At 38.8% G+C, this 14569-nt stretch overlaps 1 protein-coding gene across 1 annotated transcript in view; it reads left to right on the top strand.

Moving 5' to 3' along the window:
- The first annotated feature begins 783 nt into the window (after positions 1-783).
- luzp2 (leucine zipper protein 2) overlaps positions 784-14569 on the top strand; it is a 68787-nt gene continuing 55001 nt past the window's right edge. Inside the window, exon 1 of the mRNA XM_067249530.1 lies at positions 784-845. Coding sequence (XP_067105631.1) covers positions 784-845 — 62 coding nt within the window. The remainder of the gene's footprint in view (positions 846-14569) is intronic.

Below are 14569 nucleotides of genomic sequence, written 5' to 3'. Positions count from 1 at the left end.
ATCCTTGTTCTACCAATAGCAGAACTTTACTCATATTGAACATTCTATTTATGATATTTGAGTAACCAAGAAGTAAGAAGATGTGGAAAAAAACCATGTTGGTTAAAATATTCAAACATGTCTGTCAACAGGAGGGCGGGAGGCAGGGGGAGTGTAATTATATCTTCACATATCTGGCCATGTAATTAGTTTGTGTCTTTATCAGCCATTCACCTGTTTGGTTTAAGTAAACTGTGGACATTATGAGCATCCCAATTAGAACTGAATCACAGTTCCTGATAATGGACTCAGTATTTGTTTGTCTTTAGTCCACATGCTCCGATAATTGTTCCCATTGTCCATTGGAGTACTGATAATAATAGGTTCTGATTGATATGATTGTGGAGGTGCATCGCCAAGGGAATTCGTCACAGGATAATGGGAAAGAAAGCCTCTCACCACCAGTGGCTGAATTGGATGCTGACATCACAGTGCCATCTCCAAATCCCTCTCCCGTCTACCTCTGATTTTGCCCCTCCCGGTCTTTCCAATTAATAAGTCTGTCTGTATCCCTGTGTGTTATTTAAAGCTAGAGATCCTCCCTCGCACAGAACCACAGTGTTGCATCTGTCTGCATCTCTACGTTTGTATGTCTGCGTGTATGCGCACTGACTGTGCTACCAATCCTGCCAGCTAGCCAGTGAACGAGCAGCAAGAAAGATAGAGGGAGCGAGACAACGAAAGGGTGAAAAGAAAGCAAATTGAAGGGGAGAGAGAAACGGAGTGTGAGTGCCAGACAAAGCTATGAAATTCATCCAAGCGATTTACCTCCTGCTTCTATGTCCAGCCTTGAGTCTCAACACTAGGTAAGTCGGGAATCATGGCTTTTATTTTACTTTATCCTTTGTGGTTCTGAAAAGAAGAGGGATGAATACGCACAATGGCTAATCTTAGATGCTACTTGAGCTCCGGTCAGTCCTGCCAAATAGGTTTACTAGCTTTGTTTCTGGCATGAGGCGTTTATGAGCTAAGCATGCCGAAAAGAGTCTGTAGAGTGAGGGGTACAGAAATACTTATCTGTTGAACTATACTCTCCTGCCGTGGCTTGAAATACTCGTTTTTGTTGTCTATTTCACCGCTCGAAACGCCTGAATTGTGGAGACGTTGCTTGCAGGGAGTTGGTAGCAGGTCTTGCATCCTACTGGAAGCAAGCAAGTTTAAGTCAGGAGAACCGGTTTAAGGACCTATGGTGTTAGTGTTTGCCACGTTTTTAGAGAGAAAGTGTGTGCTGAATAATGCAGAGAGGGATAATCAGATATGGTGGAATATCTTGAAGAATAGAGAGAGGATGGAACATGGAGAGGGAGGGAGTTTTTGATGATTAATTAAACCATTGATGAAATCAAGCTCCTTTTCCACCAGTGTCTAACACTACCACCATAATACGAGTTTTTGTGAGAGGAAATCCATGGTGGTGACTGTAACATACACATATCCCACATACCATGCAATACTAGATTTACTCTGTCAATTCATCTCTCATTTACCTTATGGATCATTTTGGCTTGGTTTCGTGGAGACCTCCAAACTCGATATTTGAATGATCAATTAAAATATTTTTGTGCTTTGAAATGTGTAGACTCAAATAAAACATCTGAACAATCCCTGCAGTGATCACCATTATGTAATTCAGTGCATGGTGACGAGGGAGTACCCGGGAGTTTCTATTTATACATACAGTTTTAGTTTTTGTATTTGTATTTAAACTTTTGGTGTTAATGTAGGTGTGAATGCTGATTTACCAACTTTTATCATGCAAATATGAGCAGAAAAACAGCATTGTTTTTGAGGGAGGCTATAGTGAGCCTGATTGCTCCAACCAAACTCATTTGTTTAAGGTTTAGTGAAATTAGTCCACAAGTGCTGCATGAGAGAAGCCAATTTGCACATTTATTTCAATCTAGATCCACTTGGCTTGGACTGTTGCTGTAAGATAGGACAGTTAATTTAAATACAAAGATTACAGTGTACTGCAAATGTGAAGTATTATGATCACTGGCTCATTTTTCTGCTTATAGCTTTGATTTGAGCTTAATTACAAAAAGACTCACATTGTAAAGATTTTCTGCTTAGAATTCAAAGTGTACATTATTATTATTATTTGTATTCTAATATTTATTTGGGAATGTTAGGTTAAATAATTATATTTCATTACTTTCAATGACTATATTGATGTGTTGCATTTCAAAACTAGCACACTCTAAATTAGGAAGAACCCATGGCTATTCTGAAACTATAAGTGCATGTACTGTAGTCAATCTCTTGGAATATCAAAGTCTCTTTAGCCACACTTCCAGCTAACAAATGTGCCCAATTTCCAAAGATGGCAGCTTAGACATTCTACTCCTGTGGTTATGGTTCAGGTTATATTTACGTTACTACAAAAAAGGGTTGCACTCGGCTGGTGTCAAGCTTAGAACCCATTGATTACGAACCAAATATATTTATGATCTCCGCCAACCCCAAACAATGACCTTGCACAGCTCTTTTGCATGATATTACACAGAGTGTGAGTGTCTCTATCCAGTTCTGGGTTAGGTTGATGTCAATTGTAGACCGTGTGTGGCTTTATACATCTACTGTAGACTCTTTAGTCAGGTCTACTCCAATAACATTCTCTTTGATTGGATTTCTTGCATTTTCTACACTGACTATTTGATGCCTCCTACCTTGGCAACTACTGTGTCTTAGTAAATGGTGATGTCCAGGGGAATGTCCAGAACAACATCAAATATTCACTTGCCGGTCTACAACTAAAAACTGAAGTTCCTTGGATGCTAAATATTATGCTGACAGAAGGTTGCATTGCTCACTCCATGCACATCTGCCTGTAAATACTAACATATTGCACATAATATGAAATGTGTCTTTGAACTTTGCATATGATCAGACTGTAATAGGAAAGCAGTTTATGACTGGTAAATAACAGCAAGCTAGACCACTAGCTGTATTAGCTCAAAATACACAGTGTTATCCAGCTAGATTATCTGTATTATGGAGAATTGAATAGGCTTTTGTAATCAGTGCATGATGACCTTGTAGCTATGCATAACAATATCTTCAGCTGAAGGAGTCAAAACCTCCAATTAAAGTGATCAAATAGGATTCTCATTTGGCTTTACAAGAACAAGCCTCAACTCTTAATAGTTAGAAAGAACTTTTTTTATTGAAGACAAATTTAAATGGAAGATAAACATGAAATACTGTAGAACATTGTTAATAACTAATCAGGTATGTATTGCCTGCAGTGTGTGTTTGCTTCCTGGATCACATCACTTTAATTAGCCTGCAAGCACATTCATGACAACCGTTGTCCAGTTCAACCAATCTGTTGTCTTGTCTGCCACAAAGTGCTTACTCTCGCTTCTCCGAAAACCTGCTAAAGATAATCACTTACTTCCGATCAATTCTTGGTTTCAAGGGCCTCTTGATTAATTTAATCAATACATCAAGACTAGCAGGAAAATGGTTCAAACTCAGGAGGATTTTGAATTGAACGTGCCTTCAAGCAGCACATGATAGAATGTTGTTTTGCATTCCAGTTGAAATCTCTGGATGGGTGTTAATCGAAAAGAGTCTGCGGTCAAATCCTTGTAGTTCAAACAATGTTTGACGGAGGGAGAAAGTGCAGATTGACTAGAGGGTCAAGTGTGGGGCGACAGGAAATTAGGCCTAAATGGGTTGATGGTTATAGCCCTAATATATATATATATATATGCACTGAAGGACTGTACATGGTTGGCAGGGTTATTGACCACAGAAACCAGTTTCATCCTAGACGAATGTTTATCACCTTTGTGATATAAGGCAGCCATTTCGGATATTGCTTACTGAAGTGTTGAATGCTGTTCTTACTTGTGCTTTGTCTCTCTGAAGAACCTACTTGGCTGCTATGCCAGGTAGTTCAGTTGTCTCTACGTGATTACAGAGTGAAGGGTCTATCATTATCTTAATTAAATGCCAGTTGATTTATAATGTGAGCTATTCTGTGAGTCACGTTGGATTGACGTTGTTGTTTTAACAACCACATGCTTTGCATCGAAAGGAAACAGTTTCCAAATGTTGGTTTTGACAAATTAAACAGTGACAGTTTCTATATAATTCGTAATTTGAGTCAATTTTCATTAAATAATCCTGTTGGAATGCTGGTTTGGAATATCTTTGGATTGTTTTAAAATAGTACCCATATTATTTAAATGTATCACTCTTAGTTTTTACTTAGTTTGTGTGTCAAAATATTGTCTATGGAAGCCAGAGAGCATTTTCATGTGCCATTTAGACAGACAGATTTTTCAAGCTGTCATAAAGAGTCTTCTGAACGCACACACAATATTATGAATTTAACTTTTCGGGGTAAGGTTTGTGCCCTGAGCTAAAAGAAAATGACATTTGTGTAGGATGGTAATGTCCTTAGAGCAAGCTGAGTGTGAGTGATAATTGAAATGAAGGACACACTATATTTGCCATGTCACCACAACCACATTGGCCACATGACAGTAATGAATTGGGGTGCAATAAACAGAACCTTGGTTAGCGCTCCTACAAATGAGATAGTAATTAAACGGCCACCATAACCTGTACTGGGGAAACAATAGCTGTATTTTTGTATTGAAGGCCATATGGGATTCACATTTGCAGAACTTCACCTCAAAAACATTTGAAAGCTCTAAAAATGTTTTGATCAAACGTGATGTATACGACAGGTTGCTTTTCACCCTCTTGAAAACACAAAGTTTATGTGTCAAATACATTTCCTTAATGTGAGCAAACCCTTGCCAAGGCTTTCTTGCTTCACTCATAGTTGAAATATGGATGAGAACTATGCTGAACTGCTGAGCAGATATTTTGGCTGAAGGGACAAACAAAGATCAATACACATTATAAGTTTGGATTGTCTCCCTGCTGCAAAGTGTAGTAACGTTGTAATGGGGTTGGGTAAAATAAATGAAGTTGCAGGTTTTGTATTTGGGTAATAAGAAAGCAATAGCGAAAATGAAGGAAAAAAGAGTAGTCTATATGCAGTGAGGTTTTTCTTGAAGTGATAGCAATAGTGCATGAGCAATTGTATTTTGAGACCCCTCTTGAAGAGAATACTGCAGATTTCAATTAGAATTACAGTACAGACTATCGGTACCAAACCTTTGTAGAATTTAATATTAGGCATTTTCACAGGAATTTTATTTCCAATATCAATTTGCCTGACTTTATGTGACCCAACTTAAACAAACTAGACTTGCCAAAACGTTTGTCTAATATCTTACATTTTTATCCTAACTGCATAATTTCCCCAAAAATATTTGACTAGGCAACCATTATATCTTACCCAACCCACAAACCTCTGTTTAGTACTTCTGAACATGCTTCTGGATTGTCAGATTATACATTTAGTTTCAGCTGTTGCTATTTTGATCGGCAGAAGTCTAGTAGTTATCTATGTTAACAAGAGACTGATGGGTTTTCAATGACGGGCTCAATAAAGGAATAGCCGGGTTATTGTTTTACTCCGATGTGACTGGATATATTACGATAATAAAACCTGATACATTGTTTTTCCAATGCCGACTATGTGTGCAAGAACGAAGAAGAAATTAGTGGTGATGAATTTGAACGACTGTGTAGACTGAAACTAAATGGTACTTAATAGCAGACCTACTAAATACATCACAGTGGGTTTCTTACTGTGACAAAGTAAAGCTGTACAGTACAATATGATAGCACATAACAAACAAACCATGATATAATCAGCAGATGAAGCAGGCAGGCTATAAAGAATAAAGCTGCTATTATTTACTATTTGTAGGTTATCCCAACAATTGCATTGGTTCCAAGTTAACTGACAACTCAAGGGAATCGGTACACATATGGGACAGCTAAAAGTACTAAGTAGCGCATGCATTAACTTTCTTGTAGAATGTAAAGCTACACAATTTCTGCAGGACCTACAAGATAATGAAAGACTTTCTTTGCATTGTTTTTATCTTTGAAATTTGAGTCTCATGACATTGCTGTCTCAGCTGATGACTAGGAGACTTGGATAACGATCCATCACCTTTTGTGCTTTGTGGAAGACTTCAAACAACCTTGACTCTCTCAGGAGTGCACTACATGGCTTTGTCAGTCAGAATACAGCACGGTACATCTCGATTGCATGGAAGGACTAGGGGGGTGTTCGACTACATAGGCAGGTCATTAGTTGTTTTTATTCTCACATCAATCAACCTATCAGTGTCACTTCAAGGCCCAGGGGGTGCACATGCACTTTTCGACAGCCAAAGTGACACCAAATGTCATTCGAGTGAATCTACAATTGAAGGGCAAGGTGGTATCGGAATGCATGTTGCACACTTTATATCAGCATTGTATCAGTTACATTATCTTACACAGTTAGATAAAATGGCGATTGTATGATTATTATATGTAAGGTTTAAATGTCATGCAACACACCTAGCTAAGAATAACATACTATCCAGTTTTATTGTTTCCTGTTATCTAGTACTATATCATGCTGTGTACATACTCTCCACTGCATCTGTTTTTCTGCTCCGTCTTTCTCTTTTGGCTGACTAATGGCTCATAATTGGGACCCTATGGAAGAAACCAAAGTGCTCAGAGGCATTATTCACAACTGATTAGTGAGATCAGAGGGTGTAGCGAGATTGGCTTGGGCATGAGCAAAGAGCAAGATCATAAATAATACAGGCCTACAAGTTTAAAAGCAAATCCAATCAAGTCAGTTGGCATTAGTCATAATTAGGTATTACACCACGGTGGTTAGGGTCAGAGATAGGATTAGGTATTACACTTGTTGGGTTAAGATTAGGTGTTAGGTTGTGTTCGGGTTTGGCTCATTCCATCCAAGAACAGTTGCACAAACTTTTTCAGTTTGCATGAGTAAACTGGACTTTATTTGACTTAAAGTTATTTTAAACAGTTAACTTTTTTTGCCAATATACATTTGTCCTCTTAATCGGAATGTTGGAATTGGATTGTTTTTACCGGAACGTCAGTAAATTTCATGCTAATATGTGACTTCATCATAATTGTTATCTTCTCTTCTAATAATGCACGAATCAATCATCTATTTATCTTTGATGTGTACTGTTTCTGTCTTATCCATTTGGCTGTAAAACCACTGTATGTTTTTAATCTCACTTGGTTTCCTGGTCAGCTCTCTATGTTCCCATCGAAACATAGCTGATATTCTTCCAAAATATTGGAGAGCGTGTCCCCTGCCCAGAACCTGATTAAGAAGAGGGGCTTCATCATAAAATGTATGTAATGGACTGCATTTATATATTTATACTGTATGTCTGGCACAAGGGATAGTATACAAAGGATGGTTTACAATGGGTGGGTAACAAACTCTTAGTCTTGAAGGACTAATACATTTAAAACAGTAAAAACTCCACCCCCCAATAATTCTGGAGTTGCATTTAGAATTTGCAAGATAGCTCATCTGTCTTTTCTTGACGTTTATTAATCCCGTCCATTTTTACCCCATTCCCCACACACACCTATGCCAGTTTTTTTTACCCCCCCCCCCAAAAAAAAGAAATGCAATATCTGTTCTTTTCTCTGCTCAAGATACATAAATCTGAATCCTTTATCAGCCACCTGCACACCTCACTACAATGCCGGGATGGATTCAGTTATTTTTATCTAATCTCTTCCTGAGCATATTCTGGTGTCAGGATCCATCTTGGCTGACAAGTGCTGGTTCCATTTGAGTCCCCTATCGCCCTTTTCTCACAGTGTTTTGCCATGACACCTGACTCTGATAAGTGCAACCACCTGTGTGTTTGGAGAGGGGAGTGTTTTGCAAGCACTACCTGGCAAATGAAATGGATAAACCGTTCTATGATGCCATGCAGGGAGTTTATCTCATAAGCACTCATGTTTTCTATTTGATTATGCTCGCGTGCCCGGGGACAGCCTGTGTTCACTGGTACATCAGAGACCATTGCTTTTTTATCATCAACGCAAACTGAGGGTTGCATTATGGGAGGAAAACGCAAATGGCATAATCACTGGTGCATGATTATGCAAGGGACTGGCCTTGATGGTCCACCAGTGAGGGGACAATGTATCCATGGTGACCTTTTGATTACCTTTAGGGTTGTTCAGTATTTACATTTTACATTTATATTTAGCAGACGCTCTTATCCAGAGCGACTTACAGTAAGTACAGGGACATTCCCCCCGAGGCAAGTAGGTTGAAGTGCCTTGACCAATGACACACCGTCATTTTTGCACGGCCGGGAATCGAACAAGCAACCTTCGGCTTACTAGCCCAATTCCCTAACCGCTCAGCCACCTGACTCAGACAGCCAATGAAAAGTATTTATGTAAAGCAAATGGAGTGATTTGATACATGACCTTGATTTACATTTACATGTACATTTAGTCATTTACATTAGTCAGCCTTGATACATGATCCTTGATACCATAGAACCAACTATTAAAAAATCTGTGCTGATAGTTCATTCAGGCGATTCATGCTTTGGTGATGGCATCTTGTGCATAGTCTTCGTCATGCCCCCCATATGGTTATTGATGTCGAAGGGAACAAGAGGCCCACAGCAAGAGAACATGGCCTTCACCATGGGTGTCTGTGTGCACGCATGCACAAGTGCTTATGTGTGTGCACTGGACCCCTCCACTGGGCAGAGAGAGGATGGTGAGAGGGTGTTATGTTGCTGAAGTCCACCTCCCCATTTGCCTGTCTGTCAGAGGACTTGCTTGGCTGAGCTCCACACAGTGACGGTGTTGACAAAATGACAGGAGGGGGCATACTCCAGTGAATGTCAATTTGGCAGGCAAGCACTGTTTCCCTGGGAGCACAGAGAATCTCAGAGAGCTGCAGTGTATAGAGCTATGTAGACTGCAGCAGACTGTTAGACTGCCAATGTGGCACAAAAACATGCACGTCCTACATTTAAAGGTAAATTAAATTTGTGTCACCAGATTAAGCTATTACACATACTCACACTTTGAAAATGTCCATGCTATTAATACAACACCGAGGTTTGTGCATTAGGCAATGTCATTTGATTGTATAACTCAAGCTCTCGATGATTTTTTTTTAGAGATATAGTTTAATGTTCCGATTTGACTCACTGGATTAGTGATGCATTCTAATGTGCCGGTAATCTTATAATCTTTGCAATAGGGGTACAATTACAAATGTGAAATCCTTTTATGTTGAACTAAATTTGTTCCAGAGACTATTGAGGTTACTGGGGATGATTTTGTGCAGAACTAGATCAACAGACAACTGGATCCGAACATACAGACCTTAATCCTTTTTCCAATAACGTTATTTGGTTGGAGTTGCTCTTGTGATGTGCATCCCCAAGTGTTTGAGGAGATTTCACACACAGATTGTTTGGTCTTTGGGCAGTTTAACGGCAGTGGATTTAACTCTTAATTAGCTCGATTTGTTAAGGCACCAGAAAGGATAAGTTAGTTAGAGCAATGTCTATGGAATGTAGAAGTTGCTTAGAAGTTAACCAAAGTCAGTATGAAACTGTCTACAATATTTTATAGCTCCAGAAGACCTTGGATTTTCATCTGTTCCCATAAATGCTCACAAATGTCTTTGCAGAAGTCTACATTAGTTACTATTGAAAACCTAGAGATGCTCTCCATGACAAATTGATTGTCTGCATTGTGAGCTAAAGTATCACTTTGTTGAATTTAAATCCAACCTGAAATACATTCAACACAGTTTGTCTTTTGATAATATGTTAATTATTTTTTAGCTCTGAAGGTCACCTGGGGACCTCATGATAGAGCTGTAATGACATCACAAGGGGTGTACATCTCCTTACCTGCATGCACAGTATCCTGGTTAACCACTGTCTTCCTATCAGCATCCACAATCTTGGATTGCGGCATATCCTCACCTGCAGTGATTGTAATTCATTCTCTTAAACCCCGCTTGTGTGACTTGCATGACTTAAGCTTTAAGGAAGGGTAATGTATGCCTGTTGTGTAACTCTAAAGCACAGAAGTAGAACTGCATTTATTTTTCTTAAATTGGAAGCTGGAAATTGATGCAATTCTTTTGGTCTGAATATTAATATTAGCAGACGATTCAAACTGTGTTTAATACAAATAAGAAAATGTATTAAGACATGATTTCACTTACAGCTTAATGAGGATAGGAACATTTTGTATCATAAGGTTTTCTTACTAATGGAAAATTCGAATTTGAATAAAATCTTCCCAGCATACTGAAGTTGATTTACTTTTAGTGGTTGACCAAAATGTTATTCACACTTGGTTTTGTGCTCATCACAAAACAACAACTGGATTTATGCTGTGTAAACTGACAATGCTACAGAAGATCTTTTAGGCAGCCAATGAAAATTAAAAAAATGCATTCAACTGTAAGAAATGTGTTAACTTGGAACTTGACATGGTAAAGATACAAGCTGTCCCACATCTGGTCACTTTTGGGAGTTAGTGAATGTCTCCGGTGTGCATGACCTTGTCAATCCTTTCTTATCAGCCGAGATTTAGACAAAGGGTCTTCTGTGTCACCTGTCCTGGGCATTGACTACTACTCTGCAGTCAGTCCTTATCTTCCGCCTGTCCTTGACGATGAGCAGATCCTTAAAGGGACAGTGTCAGGCACTATGTGAATGTCCACTATGCTGCAAAAGACTAGATCAATCTTAATCAAATATTAAATGCTATAAAAAAATATTAGTATTGAATGTATTAATCGACTGAACCCAAAACTTTACATAAAATTTTATTGCAACTGTAAACAAAACACAATTACTTTAGATGATTATCAAATTACCAATGTCATGTGGTCTGTGCTTAAAAAAGTAGATCTTAACTAAATTGAAATAAAATTATGTTATAGTGACACTAAACTGCGTAATACATTATTTGAAAATAAACAATTCATTTGTGCACTCTGTTCGTCATCATTTTAAAATTATTTTTATTGCAGGTTGTTTATCAAAATCCTCGAGTCATATAAGTGGTGTCCCAGATTCCAAATGGTTAATGTCTCTAAGTGACTAAAAGGTTGTGTAATGTCTTATACAACTTCCATTAATCCTACAACCCCAACTTGAGCTGACATGAGATGCTGAATACTGTAGAGCTTGGTAGCATACTGTAGCAAAGTGAATCCCATTACCTAAATGGATAAGACTAATAATAAAACATTACTTTCAACCCAAACGGATTAGCGATGATTGTGTGTTCTTGGGACTGTGTTGAGCTGCCTTTCTACGTAAATGCCTTTTACGTATGTACAAAGCCTTAAGGCAACTTTGTTTCACTTCTGTCATGTTTCATTTGGGACTGAGGGGGAATAATGCACTGCTGGACCGATAAGGTGAAGCAAGACTTCACAGAGGCTAAAGAGAACTCTTTCCATTTGCTTACCCTCAGCATCTTACAAGACATGGGATATAAACAGGTATAATTCATTGCTACAGCACTGCAACCTTGTGACAGCAAAAGGTATGTTTATTGTTGAATACAGGCCCTCAATGATCTAATCGACCTATAACTAGCCTACAATATATAACCTATTTCTTTCAGCACAAAACACAGTAAGCCAACAACTCAACGATTTCCATCGAGCCAAGAGTCGAGATAGGGGGTTAGACTCTGCATGTTGCCCTGTTTTTTTTCATGATTATGAACAACAACCCCTTAATTCTTGAACTTCGGTCCTCGAGTTACAAGCCTGCTCCAAACACACCACTGGAAATAATAAATTCCTGTATTCCAGTTATACATGAGCCTTTGCTATTAGGGAAGGAATACCCTGAAGATACAAACTCTTCCTGTGGATTGCTGCAAATGAGAATTGTGCACTGTGGGTGATTTCTATGTGTAACAGTTGGCTACAATAAGCCATTACCAGAGGTGCTTGGAGAAACCGAGTAATTACTTTTGATAATGTCGTTTGGATTAGAACTTATCAGTCATGTTGCTATCTTTTGAAATCAACAAGGATTCCTTTGATAAAAGTCTAGACATTTTTTTTTTTTTTTATGATTTTTGTTGTTGTTGTATAGAGTATACCTGGTAGGAAGTAAAAAACATGAATATGCATAGAATCATGTCAGTTAACACATTACAATGTGACAATTCCAGTTCAATTAGTAGTAGTAGAAAACTTCGTCAGAGAGGCCATTTGTTGTGCAGCACAGAACATGTAGACACAGTAAAACACATCAAAGTAACAACAAGGTCATCAATGGCAGACGTCATAGATACCATTTATAAAAATTAAAATAAATGTATAGATCATGTGTACAATGCATACCCCCTAAAGTAGACCATATATTTCCCATGGCAACCACATCTTATTTAATTGAGCTATTGGACAAAACACTAAAACTGCATCTTAAATGTGAATCATGCCCATGCAACCAACTTGAAGTGAACTTTCACTGTCAAGTAGAGCACACATTTTGCGTGACCTACAACCTTCACTGCACAACTACCAAAGTCTTCATTTGACATTTTAGAATGGATCTTTAAAATGTATTTATCAACAGGAAATACATATGTTTCTAAGAAAGCAGTTAGCTCGAACCATGGGTGTTAAATAGTATATGAAAGTGACACAAGACCAATATAGCAGCAGCTTAGTCACACAATACAATTTTTCTCCCCCCTCTCTCTTTTTCACTCTCTCAGCAGGTTAGTGTAATGCACTCAGTTAAATGCTTACAATTTCATTATTTTCATAAATTGTCAGTTTCCCATAAATGTATTATAAATAAACTACAGAGCTGACTGAATGCAATAGTCAACCTATCACTTGTTGACAAGACAATGATTGACAGTCACCACCATTTTTCGACTCATCATTCATCACCCACAGCAGAGCCTCACCAAAATTGCTGCTGACAAGCAGCTACATTAGATACAATTTCCTACATAAAAAGGAGTAATATAAAAATTTCAGCTGGGGGCTCAGCTCAAACGTGCCATTGTGGTGTCTTTGACACAAGGAGAATGGTGCATCAAAGGACTTCAGGAGAAACACAAACAACTGCTGGCTTTGTGACAAATGCAAAATGTCAAGATTATTATTAAAGCCCCACCACCTCACACAACACTGACCCCAAAGTATAGAGGACTTTCTTTCCTACTGACACCATAGGATTAACATCTTACTTGACCAGATATTTGTACAATATTGATCTTCCCCTCAGCTATCCTACAGTAGTTTCCTGTTTAATTTGCCACCAGACAACAGCAAAGTAGGTTGATATTATAGCAGTAGGATCACAGAGTAGTACAAAAAACAATGGCTTGAGAGCAGTGCTTTAAATCAGTGGTCAATGAGTGCAAGTAAGATATGTAGGAGGCTATGTCAATGCTGCTAATTGTTTTTGAGGGTTGCATGATTAGCTTTAAGGAATGCTTACTCATCATGGAAACAGATGAGTAAACTAGCAGGACACAGAAGCTAGAACTAGGTCCGCAAGTGTTGTGGCACCACACCAAACAGGTAGACATATGTCACTGCTTCCAGGGATTTGGAAAGATTTCTTTGAGCCAGTTTCCTCCTCAACCCAGTTCAAATTCATCAAAGGAATCAGACACACTGGGAGAGTGTCCGACCAATAATGGATAAATCTGGAAGCACAGCGGCTGATACTCAGCTCCAATGCACTTTTATCTACAGGGGTACCTTTACTTCTTCCGTTTTATCTCAGCATGTACATATGGTGGCCCACACCCTGTGCTCCAGCCGAGTGTCTATTTTGGTAGTGTACACAAGTTCATGTGATCATCACCACCAAGCTGGGTTCTTATTGGGTCAGTGTCAGTGTCACTCAAACTAGCTTGGAGGAGGAAGTACATCTAGTTACCGAAATTCCCAATGGTTGGGGCTGCTTTGATATTCCCAGAGTGGTCTCTCACCAAATGTGAAAAGTCCATGTTTGCTGATCCTCTAGTCCCTGTGGAGGGAGAAATCCTTTTGAGCCTGATCTGAGCTACTCCACTCTATTCATTTGAGTAAGTGTTTCACCCCTATATTTTATGCGACAGCCAATTCACAGAGGAGCATTGATTGCATTGACCCTTATGGGAGCAGGGGTACATATTTGTTTTGCTGTGGGCAGCTGTCCTTAAGAATACTGTCATGTTGTCCCAAAGACGAAGATCTGACAATGACTAGCAGCCCCACAGGAGGCTAAAAAGTGCCCACATCATCACCATCATGTATATTCACATTGAATTAGTCTGTGTGCTTGACCTCAGAGACCCCCCGGTGATTTAAATGTCCCCCCAATCAATTATATTTGCATAATAAGATTTACAGCGTCAAACGCTTTCCCAAAATATCTTCATTAGAATGCCCTGGTGGGGGGTTGGAGTGCACTATGTTAGAGAAGGGAATGTGGTTTCCACTAAAAGTCGGTCAATTTGATGTCTCCCAGCCACAGTCAAATGTAAACACCAGAAGTGTCTTACTGAAATGTTCACGACTAATTAGACAAGGATCAACTAGTGATTTTACCTCTGCCTTTACTAG

The sequence above is a fragment of the Osmerus mordax genome, chromosome 13, assembly GCF_038355195.1.
Source record: "Osmerus mordax isolate fOsmMor3 chromosome 13, fOsmMor3.pri, whole genome shotgun sequence".
NCBI lineage: Eukaryota > Metazoa > Chordata > Actinopteri > Osmeriformes > Osmeridae > Osmerus > Osmerus mordax.
This window is presented reverse-complemented; position numbering and strand designations above follow the sequence as displayed.